Genomic DNA, 14,979 nt, shown 5'->3' on the forward strand with positions numbered 1-14,979 from the left:
AGTCTCCTGCCTGGCTCGCCAAACTGATGTGCAGAAAACAGACTCCACAATCAGTGAGATTGTAAAGTAGGTATGTTCATTCAGCGCTGGGCTGCACAGGGGGTAGTCCCACCAAAGTCGTGCGCGCCCGACTCGGCAGTTTGTCTCAAGATTATACAGTCAAGTGTTACATATTCACAATACGTCTATACATATGCATGACCTGTCCCCGCTTCATATTAAAATTAGCTCCGAGAGGTCATTTCCATAGTCTCCTCTCAACTGCGCTTGCGCAGTGCCTCTTTATGGTGGTCGTCTGGTGGTCGCAGAGATGAAGATAGATGACTCCTCTTCGTCACCACTAGTAACCTTTTTTCTTGCGCAGGCTCAGTGATTTCTTGGTATTCACCCAAGCCGCAAGACCAGTCTTAGCTGGCTCTTGGGGCCTGCTCCTGCTTCTCATCAGGAGCTGTCTTTACCTCATTGGCTGGTCCTTGGGACTAGCTCTTCTTATCAAAGACTGTCTTTGCCTCAGCTAATTTCAACAATGTAAGCGCTAAACATCATCCTTCATCCCCCCTTATTATGTCTACTGAGATTCTTTTGACTCCCCTTGTCTCATGCCATCATTGCAGGGGTCATGTGCACCTTGTTATCTTCTCAGGAATGTGCAGATCTTTTTTTCCTGTTTCAGTTTTTCTGGATTTTGCTTTCTGCCTCTCATACATTTTACTTGCTTTGAGAGCAAACTGATTTCCTGTTTCTTTTAGTATGGCCAGCTTGTGCCAGTGCATCATTTTAACTTGTTTATCCTGCATTTCAGGATACTATCCAACTATCCTACTCAATACTGACAGCTTAAGCTTTTAAAGAAAACAGTAATGTACTCAGAGGTGGGTGAGCCTAATTTGCAACCCATTTCAAAACACCTCATGAAGATTTAGCAAGCTGAATTTAAATCTGGCATTACATGTTTCTTATCTGCTGTCTCTACAGCTCATTTACTATAATTTAACACATGGATAATGAACATTCATCCCTCCTGCCCTGTACACTGAATTTTATCATTTGACAGGAATTTATGAATGCTGTGATTATTGATCGAAAAAAATTTCCTCAATATTTAAAATGCATTTTAACTCCTTCAGAATCATGACACTCTGGCTAGCAAAAGGTAGTGCATGGGGGAAAACTTCGATGAATGGTCTTCAGTTACACTGAATATTAAAAGAATAACAAAGTTTTGAACTGTAAATCAGATGGCTTCATTTCAGCTGACTGAATGCAATCCGAAATCCAATGAAATCCAACATGGTAACTTAAAATACTTGCTTTTGAAGCATCTGTTTTCCACTGAGTTCCTTAAGTACTCTGATTCTAATCTCCAAAGCTAATGTAACTACCCACTCTTAAACCATAAAGAGTTTAAGCAGCTGCCTGGATGCTCTCTCTTGTAGCCAATCTGTTTTCCGCATTAACTGGCAGGGGCAGAAAATCATCTACTCTAACGTGTGTGCTATTATTAAAAGCACGACCAATAGAAGTTATGAGCTCTTTGCAAAGCCAACCCTCCCTCGAAAGGCAGGGAGGAGATAGAAGGGAAGGTCAAAGAATGTCGTTATGCAAAAAGACAGGACAAATGAGCTGCTCATCTAGAGGGAACTAAAGAAACATTTAAAGAGCACTTCACTTACAAGTATGCGATAGCTCTATGCCTGTGACGTTTAATTTGATGTTTTACAAGCAGGAAATTCCAATCAGTAAAAGTATATCAGACTGTGAAAGCAGAAGTGCAACTGTGTAACGCTTTTCATATTGTCAACATTCGAACCAAATGGATCAATTCTGTAAGTGTGGCCAAAAGGGAAGAGAATTTTCCCATCCAAGTTTCTCTAATTTGGTTTTAACTTCCTGCTTCCTTATGTCACTACAGATTGAGTAGGTTCAGAAGTGACTTGGCGTATTGCAGGATCTGGCCTGTGCTCACAACAGGGTTGTGCTAGCTATAGTCCCTAAGGCTTGAACTCCCATTTTCTGTTGCAATGTTTTGTTCTGCAGGCATTTCCAGGCAGGTGGAAAATGATACTGAGCAAATGAGGCAGAAGCTTTTCAGTCCGTGCTGGGTGCTTAGGTAGCAATCTGCAACAGCAGCTGACAAGCACAGACAGATTAACATTTTCGTGAAGAGTTCCTTCAGCAAACTCAGAAAGACTCTAAGCAAACAGCAAAAAGACAGTTTTATTTGTCAATTGAATATTGCTATTCTTATGAGAAATTTAAAAGAATTCTTTTTTTTCAAGGGGTGGGGTTAAATAACATAAATGCATTTTCACCAAACAAAATAAAACAATTGTATAAGGGGATGGATGAAGAGATTGTACTTGAAGAATGAGCTGTGAAATATAAGAAAATTGCTCAGCTTCATGACACTCATTCAAAGACTGGTTTAGTCAACAGAAGTAGTCTCTAACTGAAGTAAACTTGTTATCAATAGTAATTAACCAGTTTCTACTGAATTTGGAATATGCCAGAAATGTGGTATGATCATTTGAAATGAGTGCTTTTTGTGCTTGCGGAAAATAACACAAATCTATCATTCTGCAGTGCAGGCTATTTAGAGTTCCAGCAATCATGTGATGCTCTTACTAGTTTTCTGTTACATTACTCATACATTCATATATTTTAATTACTCTATAAATGAAACTCTTATGTAATTATTGCAGTTGAGCAGTGGGTTGGACAAAGTGACTTCTAGAGGTTTCTTCTAATGCAAATTATTCTGTACTTCTGTTGCTTCTAAATAGCAACTCACATGCTTGCTGTTTTTCACGTTTTCTGATGAAAGTGCTAAGAAATCTTTGCTTTTTCTTGCTCAGCAACTAGTATAGAAATCTTCAGAGAGACTATCCCCAGGGATGTGTGTGTGTCAATTACAGAACTGTACCACTTTGACTTCACTATGCTGTCCTGTATAGTATTTTTAACATATTATATCTCAGTGCTACAGTTAAGCACTGCTTCTTGTGATAATTCTTTTTTTGCACTGTATGGAGTGTTCAGTAGAGGCTTTCATTGTCGACTGCAGGGCAGCTATGGCAAGACAGCATGGTTAGAAAGCAAACAAGTAACAGGGATGCTTTTTGAAAAATAAATACCTCCCTCTTAAGGGAATGCAAAAATACTCTTCTCTTAGAAGGAAGGGAACTGATATAGCGGCATCTGGTTTATCAGGACCACAGCAGGTGAATCAACAGCTTCTTGCGACTTCCTCCTCTTTCCCCAGACACACAATGTTACAGAAATGCTTTTACTGAAATGGATGTTTTATCATGTTTGGAAGCAGAGTATCTTCACGGCAAATATGTTACTGAAAGTAAAAGTGTTCTGGTTGCTTCTGGGGTCATGTTTCTGCTAAAAAGCAAAATTTAATTTATGTCTGGTAATACTGCTTATTCCTGCCTTTATCATAATTTACTATGATTAAGCTTATTTTGTATTGTTCATTTGGAAATGATCGTTTTCTTACAGGGCTAAATGTAGATACTAATTTACTGGTTTTATTACCATGTAAATAATGAGATACTTCATGCAATATAACACAGTGAAATGACCATACCGTAACTGCTGCCATAAGAAACCGCTGAAGTATAAAACATTTATATCAATTGCGGATATGTTATCTGACATTTTGTTTAAGCGGCTTTCTTACGAAACCAAAATAAGAACCAGCCCTTCAAGGATCATTAAAAAGAAGTAAAGTACCCTTCAAAACATTAAGAAACAAAACTCAGCTTCAGAATGACAAAAAAAAAGTAGAAGTAGTGGACCTGGTTATGGCTGTCTTCAACTCTCAGTGCACTCTGATAAAAGGTACACCGCAGAGAATTAATGTAGTAAAGTTAACTGCTCTCTTTAAAGATACTCTGAGTGTTTCATTCCAAGAGCAACAGAAGTATGTATTTTAAAAAAATATGTATTTACTGCATATGCATAAGGAGCATATGCACTGCAGCAAAGATACTAACAACCTGGGAAAGGCCCAAATAGGCCGTTGCCCTTGGTGGGGAGAAAGGCTCTATCTTTGTAAACTTGTTGAACCAGTCCTGAGGCAAAGGGCAGCACCAGGAACACATGTGAGTTTGGGTCAAGAAAACAGCAGAATCACATTATTCAAGCACCATCCATGACTGACGCAGCTTTGTGTAATAGTGCAGGGACTTGAACACCTGAGCTCTGTACACTGAGTTTCAGGCTCCCTGTACTGGTAAAGTAAAACACGGAAGAACAGGCATCAGAGTATAAATCAGTTCTTACTGCACAGTAGAAAGCTTTTGGCTTTTCATTTGGACCAACACAATTTCTGGTCTTGTCATGCCCCAGAACGACAGTGAAGGTGTGCATGTTTTAAGACCAAAAGGTCTCAGAGAGAATTCACAGAGAATCAAGAATTCACCAGATAAGAAAACTGTACATACTGATGAGGTATGTTTTTTTCCTTTTTTTTTCTTTCAAATAACCTTATGTAAATTCATAAACCTCAAATTCAATGTCAGTAATTGGCTGTGATATTACATCCAAGACAGATATTTTAACAAAACCTGAATTTTTTTTAAAATTCATAAACTGACAGGGAAGTGAGTTCTGTTCTAAGAAATACATTAAGAAAAAAACACAGAAAACAGGACGTGTAGGATTCAGAAAAATGATTTCTAATGTCATAATGGCTTCATACAAGATACAAAAGAGGCATCAGGAATGGTGATCAGAAGGAATACTACAGACTAGGAGTTAATATAGAAGGAAGAAGAGAAACTGGAAACATTTGGTTTAGTGATATAATCTTTCAGTCAGACAGGGCATACATGTTATTAAATACCTACTCATCCAGAATAAGGGAAATTTCAGACAAACACAGACTGGAGGCAACAGCTCTGACATACATCTGACCAGAAAAAGGAGAATGCAATACAGATGACTTCATAATAAACACATCCATTTTGATTTCTTTTGACTGTACATTTGTTTAAGCCCACATAGTGAGTAGCTCACTATGAAGACATGAGAGTGAGGTTAAAAAACAACAGAGGTATTTTACTAGTGTCATGTGTTAATATTTTCACATCCACACCCCAGAAATAAATAATCTGCTACTCTACAAGTTCCATTAAAAACTAGTACTTTCCCATGTTGTTATCATATCTGCTTGCCAAGTTCGTTGATGGTACTTGAAGCAGCACATAAGAAATAGAGACTTCCTGATGCTGTGGATATTCTTTTCGGTCTTCCAATGGTTTTTGCATATGATCAGAGGCAGTAAAGGCATGTTGCCAAAGAAATGCCTCTGCTCTCAGAGTTGAAGTGATTCTAGATTTACAGTGATTTACAGGATTGCTGGGACTGTTCTGATATACACTCCTGGGAACTGGGCTGGGATCTGCGATCCTAGGAAAGGAAGGTTGTAGTCAGTGCCCATACCTTCATCTTCAAAAAAAGCCAGCAAAAAGGAAAGCATCAACACAAAAAAGAATAAAAGGACTTTCAGAACTGATTGAAACTGTTGAAAAGGGAGAGAAGTAGTGGCAGTCAATGAAAGCTTGATTTTAATCAAAGAAACCAGTTTCCCACTGAAAAGGTTCAGCTGAAAGCGTTCAGCCACTACTTTATGCAAGTGTAGTAGAGATTCGTATACCCACACCAACACTTTCTCAGGCACACTGTGACTGAGGCAGAAGAGTCTGTTCTGAGGCTTTGCAGAGTATGGACTTTGCTGTGCCCCTGCTGGCAGAAGTCCACACGCTCCACGCAGCCCTTGGGTTAGCCTCAGCAAGGGCCAACGCCCTCCAGGAGCCAGACCTGGTATTGTGTTTGGCCATGAAAAAAGAATAAAAGGGGTTTGGATCCATTCTCCCTTTTCCTTGTGTATCTGCACAGTTAGACACAAAGTGATCTTTGATTTCAGACTTTCTTAACACCTTTTAATGTAGATGTAGGAAAGCATTTGTGACAATAAAATAGTGACATAATAATATTCTGAGCATATGTAAATACATTGTAGACTCACACTGTGATGTGAGATTGAAGCTTTTTATTTTGAACTATTCAAAAGAAAAAAATAGGTTATTCTCAAGACAAACAGTATATTTCACAAATTCAAAGAGCCAGAGACCAGGCTGTGGGTGATCCAGGCAAGCTCCTGGCCCAGAGAGGATGCTGTGGCATGGGGGAAAGCAACGGGGAAGCGCGGTCTGTCCTGAGAAGCATGTGAAGTGGGTGCACTGGGGATGGTGGGGGAGTTAGAGGTAGGAGGTGTGGGACATGGGCTTCAAGCTGTGACCAGGAGAGAGGGCATGGTGCCACAGGGAGCGCAGATGCCTGCAAATGTGAAAGTATGGTTTTTCAACCCAGAGGGCTGGACTCTTCTGATTTATAATGTAGGTTCAAAAATCTGTGAGAAGCACTGGCATGCAGTATACCCCCAATTTAAGCCCATGAATAAATGATATTTCAATACTATCAGCACTCAGTGTCCCTCAGGTGAGAAGCCCACGTTCTACAGCCGCTGAGAAGAGTGCTCTCAGTTACCATAAGTAATAGCAACTTAGTAGGCGGCAGCATCTGCATTTTTCAGGTTTGCTTTATTTCACAGTTGTCCTGGTTTCAGCTGGGGTAGAGTTAACTGTCTTCCTAGTAGCTGGTATGGTGCTGTGTTTTCAGTTCAGTATGTGAAGAATATTGATAACACTGATGTTTTCAGTTGTTGCTCAGTAGTGTTTAGACTAAAGTCAAAGATTTTTCAGCTTCTCATGCCCAGCCAGCGAGAAAGCTGGAGGGGCACAAGAAGTTGGCACAGGACACAGCCAGGGCACCTGACCCAAACTGGCCAACAGTGTATTCCATACCATGTGACGTCCCATCTAGTATAGGAACTGGGGGGAGTGGGGGCAGGGAATCGCCGCTCGGGGGACTGGCTGGGTGTCGGTCTGCGGGTGGTGAGCAATTGCACTGCGCATCATTTGTACATTCCAATCCTTTCATTATTACTGTTGTCATTTTATTAGTGTTATCATTATCATTATTAGTTTCTTCTTTTCTGTTCTATTAAGCCGTTCTTATCTCAACCCACGGGTTTTGCTTCTTTTCCCGATTTTCTCCCCCATCCCACTGGGTGGGGGGGAGTGAGTGAGGGGCTGCGTGGTGTTTAGTTGCTGGCTGGGGTTAAACCACGACAACAGTCAAGACCAAAGAGAGAACAAAATTGAGTTTTGCAAAAATGCGGCCTTAAGTTACATTGCAGCTCCACAGAGCCACATGACTCCCACCCCCTATCCCCCCTTCCAAAAACTGCAATCAAGAGGACTGAGACATTCCTGTTCATGTCACGCTGAGCTTTCTCCTAGAGGAATGAATAGTGGCTTCTACATACATACTCTTCTGCACTCTTTTAATTACTGGCCATGTGTTAATTTTGCCTTTGAGCTGGTTCAATTCTCTCAGAAGGAACCAAGCAAGGGCTTGCCGGGACTTTTGGTCGTGTCTGCAGCAGGAAAGCCAGACAGAAGTCAGGGGCCAGGGCGAGGTCTGCGCTGGGCCTTGCTTCACACAGCAGTTTGGGGAATGGGGTTAGCATAAATAATAGTGACACAAAAAGAAAAGGTAAATTCACCTGCAGAATGCCACGTCTCCAAGTGGCGGGGCACAGCAGGCCAGCTCTTCTCAAGAAGGTAGGACATGACCACCAGCTCGGGAAAACACTGTCTGCCTTCACTGTAGCCCTGGCTGGACACCCAAGGGCAGGCAACTGGTCACGCTGCCCTGGCACAGCATTAAAATGAGGAGGCATGAGCGCGGCACAAGGGCCATGTGCAGTTACACTGCTGCCTTTGAACGCAACAGGCGCCTGCCCTGGGCCGCCGTCCCCTCCGTGGGCCCCGCCATGAGCATGGAGGTATGTACCTGTGGGACAGGAGCTTTCTCTCTGCCCCTCCGGACCAGGCCAGGGGAAGTAACGTGGGGTGGGCACGGCAGCCCCCGGGGGTGTGCCAAGCAGCTTCGGGGGGGCTGTGCTGCTCCCAGCTGCCTCAAGGACAGTCCTTGAACATGGTGGAGGTCAGACTGTGGTTGTTCAAAACCTTTAAGGCAGCCAGGCTTATGTGGATTCAGGTAGCAAAAAGATGTGTTCCTGATGAAAATGTGTTATCTGGGTAAAAAACTGGCTGGATGTCTGGGCCCAAAGAGCAGTGGTGAATGGAGTTAAATCCAGTTGGTACCGGTCACAAGTGGTGTTCCCCAGGGCTCAGTACTGGGGTCAGTTCTGTTTAATATCTTTATCAATGACCTGGACAAGGGGATCAATTGCACCCTCAGTAAGTTTGCAGGCAACACCAAGTTGGGTGGGAGCGTTGATCTGCTTGAGGGATCTGGACAGGCTGGATCGATGGGCTGAGGCCAATTGTATGAGGTTCAACAAGGCCAAGTGCCGGGTCCTGCACTTGGGTCACAGCAACCCCATGCAGCGCTACAGGCTTGGGGAGGAGTGGCTGGAAAGCTGCCCGGCAGAGAAAGACCTGGGGGTGCTGGTTGGCAACTGGCTGAATACAAGCCAGCAGTGTGCCCAGGTGGCCAAGAAGGCCAACGGCATCCTGGCCTTTATCAGAAATAGTGTGGCCAGCAGGAACAGGGAGGGGGTTGTTCCCCTGTACTCGGCACTGGTGAGGCTGCACCTCGAGTACTGTGTTCAGTTTTGGGCCCCTCACTACAGGAAAGACATTGAGGTGCTGGAGCATGTCCAGAGAAGGGCAACCAAGTTGGTGAGGGGCCTGGAGCACAAGTCTTACGAGGAGTGGCTGAGGGAACTGAGGTTGTTTAGCCTGGAGAAAAGGGGGCTGAGGGGAGACCTTACCGCTCTCTACAACTACCTGAAAGGGGGTTGTAGTGAGATGGGTACTGGTCTTTTCTCCCAAGTACCAAGTGATATGACAAGAGGAAATGGCCTCAAGTTGTGCCAGGAGAGGTTTAATCTGGATATTAGGAAAAATGTCTTCACTGAAAGGGTTGTCAGGCATTGGAACAGGCTGCCCAGGGAAGTGGTTGAGTCACCCTCCCTGGAGGTATTTAAAAGACATGTAGATGTGGTGCTTAGGGACATGGTTTAGTGGTGGACTTGGCACTGTTAGGTTAATGGTTGGATCTGATGATCTTAAAGGTCTTTTCCAACTTAAACGATTCCATGACTCTATGATCTGGCCAAATTTCAAGTTTTTGCTACAAAGCGCATGGATGCTAGCTCACTTTAAAGAACTATTACCTGTTACCTTTTCTCAGCAGCTTTTCTTAAGAAAAAATTTATTGGCTTAGTTACATTTTTAAAACAATAAGCTTCCCTGCCCCCCTCAATTTAACCATTCCCCATACATAAAATTTCCACCATATTAAAGCTGTGCAAAGAGGGAAGCCACAAAACAGGGGGTCGTCAACAGGAGGTGCTGGGCAAGCGGGCAAGCTGGCTAGTTAGAAGCTATACCATCCCTACCTGCAGCTCTCACTTTTCGGCATATATGCAGTGGTACTATGTACGGGGCCCTCTTCAGCTCTGAGCAACACTGGTATTTTTTTCCCCCTTTATTTCCCCTTTCAAAATGATGTGAATGGCTTGGAAATGTTCACAGCCACTGTCTAACCACAGGGTTTGCCGGATACTGATCACAGCATTGATAGCAGACAGGCGAGCCGGAGCCATGCACTCAGCGCACATGGGAAAGTCTTGAGACTGCTTTAGCCATCTGCCAGTGGGGATCTCTTTTTTCACACCTTACTTAACAAGCATGCACCCCTTTCACAGCCTCGGCATCGCTCTGTTTTCCAGGAGGATGAATACATCAGTATTGAGAGTGATCTGCATGAAAAAAAACGTGACTCAGTAGATGATGAGCAACCACCCTTGAAAGGGTAATGTCTTTTGGATGAGTAAGTTTTTCCACTCCATCCTGACCTAAGCAATAAGCTGCCAGTGTTTCTGCTTCTGGAGCAACTGCTCTAGATTTCACTGCCATACCCCTATGCTACACAGACCTTTGTATTGCCTAGCAATTTGTGTAATACAGAAACACATTGTATTTAAAATTATTATACCTTTCAGCTAGCACATGTGATCATGGAACTATCCTTCTAAAGCCTTGCAAATTAAAGGAGCAATATTTTTTCTTTTTGTACATTAACTACTTTTCCAATATTTTCATAGGAGCCTTTTTTAAAGAGAGGTCTTAAACAGTGATCTCTTTCAGGAATTAAAAGATTCACTATTGCCTTTCAGTTTGCATAGCTGTTTACCCCAGTGCAAAAGAAGGATAGAATAGCTATGAAAAAAGCCATTTTGATGGAGCAGAATTTTTACACTTCGTTAGCACTGGTGCCAAGTGAACACACAGTGAAAGCACACATCTACATTTTACTTGAGGATTAGCTTTTTGGTGAAAACTACAAACCCTGTATAAGACATTAAAAAAATTACAACACAATACTTAAAATTATATTTTAATGTCTTAGTGTTTTTCTGTCATATTGAATCTTTATATACACCTTCATAGAAATCATACCGTACTTTTCCCCTGATTTCTATGACTGCATTCTGTTATACAGCACACCATTTCAGCTTTGAACCTGTCTTTCTATCAGCAGATTCTAGCAACTTACTTACTGGATATCTCAAATAGGAGTTTGTCTTACTCAAATTGGAAAAGATCTCATGCCTGTACAAATGATACATTTATATACAGAAGTAATTGTGAAGATGTTAATTATGCTTTTGATTGTACATACAGAACTCAAAGACTCTTAATATGATCAGGTTTACTGATGCCATCACATTAAAATACTACTTCAAAGATCTAGCAAAAGTGTTTAGAAGTCACTTGAATATTCATTCGTTTCTCCTCTCTGTTCTTTGGAGATTTGTCATTCCTTTAGCAGTACATAACATGAAACACTTTCTTGTTTAAAACGATTAGCAAAAACAAAAGGTGAGATTTGATAGATCTAACAGCCAAGTTTGATAAGCCTCTCCAGTGGCAGGTATCCAGTGTCTCCCCAGAAGTAAGCTAATTGCACAGGCAAGTGTTGGTACACAAATGGCTGTACAAGGTTAGTGGCGTCTCTCCCCTTCAAACCTGGGCCCACAGGACTCCCTCAACAAGAGGCATCTCTGCACAGAGATGGGTTGAGTTGGGGCAGAGATGAAGCCTGTACGTTTTTTATTCATTCTTGTTTAATTGTACTCCCATGGAGAGCCGAGGGATAAATAAGATTTAATTCACAGGGTTTACTATTCCCGAGGTCCCCTTGTTCTTTCAGCAGCAGCAGGTACCATTGTCTCGGGCAGCGAAAGCTCCTTGTAGGCGGGAAGCTGAAGAGCACTTTTTGTTCTATTCCGATTGCATTCAGGCTACGGCATGTTCTGTGCTCTCCGGTCTTGCACTTTGTCTAGGTTTATTTTTATGTTGAGCACCTGACAAGGGCAATGATATCGCTACCAAGTTTTGTTTTGGGGTTTTTTTTTGTAAATTAGCTCCTAAAAGCAGGCACTAATGTGATCTATTGTCTTCCTTGTATCTGCTCAAAAGGGACATTCACAAAGCCTGCCTCCATTTTGAATGTGTCACCGATTTCTTTCAACAGATAGCACTGAATAGCCTGTGGTTTGAGACACAACCCCTTTGAAAGATCAGTCGGTTGATTAGCAAGGATTCACTACACGTGCAAGATGTTAACACTCATTTATAGAGTACATGCAGACCAGAAAAAGGATTTCTGAGTTGCAAAATGCAAGCAAGAATAGTTTTGGCATATACAAGTATTTCACGTTAAAGTTCTCCTTTAAATGTGCTTAAGTGATACCTGTTTTTTCAATATCTTTGGTTAAGTAAAATCCATCAGCAACGTGCTGCACTTAAAGCCTACAGGATCAGCTTGTAGAAAATACTGTTTCCTTAGTAAATTAACCAGATTTCGTAAAGACGTTTTTTCTGCCACCTTTCAGAACAGAGCTGCATGCATGACATATATGCCTAAACATTTAAGATATCCTCGTACCAAAGTGATAATCACCTAAATTAATAAAATAACAAGGGAGAGAGAGATGTTAGAGCAAAGAAGAGATTACAAGGAATTGTAATCTTAAAATAACAATTTTAAATCCCAAAGGACTCATAAGTAGCAGTAACAAGTAGTAGATAACATTTTTTCCTTTTTTTTGGTTGATGGACAAACTGTAAATTTTATAAAGTAACTCTGGCTTATTCATGCGTCTGTCTCTCATTTCTCCTTTTCTTCCTTTTCCTGTTGTATATAATCCCTCTGCTAAGATTGTGTAGATAACCTAATGTTCTTACAAAAGAGCTATGATTTATGAGGCAACAGAAATTCCCAGAACTAAAACTGAAATATCAAAAGCAATCAAGATTTCTCAGAGACCCTGTTACTCTTTGTACTGGTGAAGGAGTACATTCTGGCTCTGCTGTTCTGAGTGCTGATATGAATTAAGTTAATATTCCTTGTTTCTCTCCAATTTCTTTTAAATTAATCGATTTTTTATTTAGCACAGAAATGAAGGGTATTCATGCTGAGTTTTGGTGTGCATCAGACTCCAGCTGCATCCAGTTTCCAAATAAGCACAGTCTGGATAATTAGCATCTCTAAATATAATGTTGCCTTTATAGACTGTAGGGTGTGAGGCACTGCTTTAGAGAGACAGAGCTATAGCTATGATTTCTTTTTAGCTTGCACAATACGAGGGTGTTTATTTAGCTACAGCTTTTGTAACTGAAATACGTCCTCGTCACCAGCATACTTAACATGGGAAATCTGTGTTGAATTAAATCCCTTAACTGCTGTTTCCCTAAATTTCAGCCTCCCTCATGAAATCACTCTGTGTTACACTTAGTGAGATGAGAAAAGAACGAAAGTGAAGTATGTAATAACTGGAAGAACAGATACTAGAACAGGACATTCCAATATAACAAATAATTTTAGCTTCCATTAACTGATGAGTCTTAGATGAAAAGTTAATGTAACTAACAACCAAATTTTCAAATATCCCGAAATATCTATGCACACTGTAATAACGTTTTAGATGGATATTGGTTATTTTGCACACACAAATGCAGCCTTAGTCCTTCACAAGTACTGCTCCACATAGAAATGCTGGGCTGCCTGTATTAACAATCTTTGTGGGTCTAGTAATGGGCACTGAGTCTTTAACTACCTACCCAGTTTGCACTAACCCCGTTAACAGACCTCCTCACAGAAGAGCTGTACTTCAGAGGCTAGCAGAACTAGCCCGCTAACTTCAGCCTGTTAGATAGTTGACGGATTGGCCTATTAGATATCTGCCAGATTTTCTTTTTTACTTGTCCAACATCAAACCAAAGAAGTGTCCCCCCCCAAAGCTCTGCAGATGTCAGCACAATTTTCTCTGGCATTTTGGGATCCAAATTTAACCCTTACCAAGTGCAGCATACTCCTGTGGAGAAATTTTGATAAATTTAACCTGATCTCCCTGTGCAAATTGCTCTTCTTTTTTATCTACATCTTAAGTTTCTGTTCTGGGTTTTGTTTTGTTGTTTTTTTTTTTTTCCCTAGGCATTTAGAAAAGGAATATGATAAAGCCTGTGAATTCTGCAAGAAACATAAAACCAGAATTCACTATGTGATCTATGGAATTTTAATAACAGGTACAGTATATTACAACCAGGGTTGCTGAAGCCTTATTTATTTACCTATATGAGATTATAGACTGTGCCTGTCTTCTATTTGACACAAAAACTCTTGACTGCCTTAAAGAATGCATTTGAAAGGAGGTAAAAGGTAAAAATGAATTAAGTCCCAGAGAAAGCTCCAGATTGCAAAACCTCCACTCATTCCCAAACTTAACAAATCCACAGATATTGCTACACTGCTCCTCTAGCATGTTTCAACTCTGACTAGCAGTTATATTTGGGATAGAAAGGTGTTTCAGTCTTTGTGTCTACTCCATTACCAGCCCCCTCCAACAGGCCCGTTAAATTAGAGTTTTAGGAATTTGCCCAAACCCATGAAATCACATTAAAGACTCAGGCACCAACTTGGACTGCTCTTAAGTCAGCAGGCTAGAAATGGAAGTTTTCTGTTCTGACCCATATCACTCGATATCCATAGCAAATGTTTACTAGAGGAAATGTGTTTTATGTCAGGATGCACTGCAAAGTCATTCAGATATTCTGCTTTGTCCCTTTCCTAATTAGCCAGTAGATTGGTTTGTTTCATTCCAGTTCACCAAGTTTCATTTTGAGATCCTCCTACTTGAACACTGAGAACATGTAGACCTAAAATATGTCTGTGTGATAGCCATCAGCATACCATAAAGTCGTCATAAAAAAGGCCACTTGCATGCTGAATATCCTGCCCACCTAGCATCAGCTTGTCTTGCTTTGTCATAGTACAGACATATCCTGGCTCAAGAAAGCAAGTGAATTCTAAGGATATGTCAGGGTTTCAGACATTAATTCTATAAAAAAACTTGCCTTACAAAAATCAGTAGATCTTCTTCCGTATTTGCCAGAGACAAAATCAGAATATTATTTAAAAGAACTGAGTATTTCAATGGCCAGCACGTATTAGCAATGAACCTGCCAAATGGCAAATCATTCCACAGCTAGTTTATGAAATAAAATACTTCTAAGCTTCCCAATTACTTGAGAGGGCCATCAAATCAGGCAATTGACAAATGTTTCTAAGTGTTTCTTCTAGTTTTGTTGGATAAACTCATCCTCCTGTGAAAGAAGGAACAAGAGCCATTGTTCTTAATTCACAGTTTTTAGTGAAGCAGTTCTGTAGTTTAATTTTCCCAAGTGATTAACATGTTTGATATGAACTTGGCTTGGCCAAAGCATATAACCTGCTTTGACAAGATGAAAGCCACCTTTCATATCAGTGCGCATATCGTAAGTAACAACACAATCTTATGAAAGC

General features: G+C 41.1%; 1 protein-coding gene across 1 annotated transcript in view; it reads left to right on the forward strand.

Moving 5' to 3' along the window:
- Positions 1-14,979, forward strand: part of SLC28A3 (solute carrier family 28 member 3) — a 52,453-nt gene that overhangs the window by 11,577 nt on the left and 25,897 nt on the right. The window contains exons 2-3 of the mRNA XM_052778850.1: positions 9,842-9,924; positions 13,612-13,703. Of these exons, the coding sequence (XP_052634810.1) occupies positions 9,842-9,924; positions 13,612-13,703 (175 nt within the window). The remainder of the gene's footprint in view (positions 1-9,841; positions 9,925-13,611; positions 13,704-14,979) is intronic.

The sequence above is a fragment of the Harpia harpyja genome, chromosome Z (assembly GCF_026419915.1).
Source record: "Harpia harpyja isolate bHarHar1 chromosome Z, bHarHar1 primary haplotype, whole genome shotgun sequence".
In the NCBI taxonomy this organism is placed as follows: Eukaryota; Metazoa; Chordata; class Aves; order Accipitriformes; family Accipitridae; genus Harpia; species Harpia harpyja.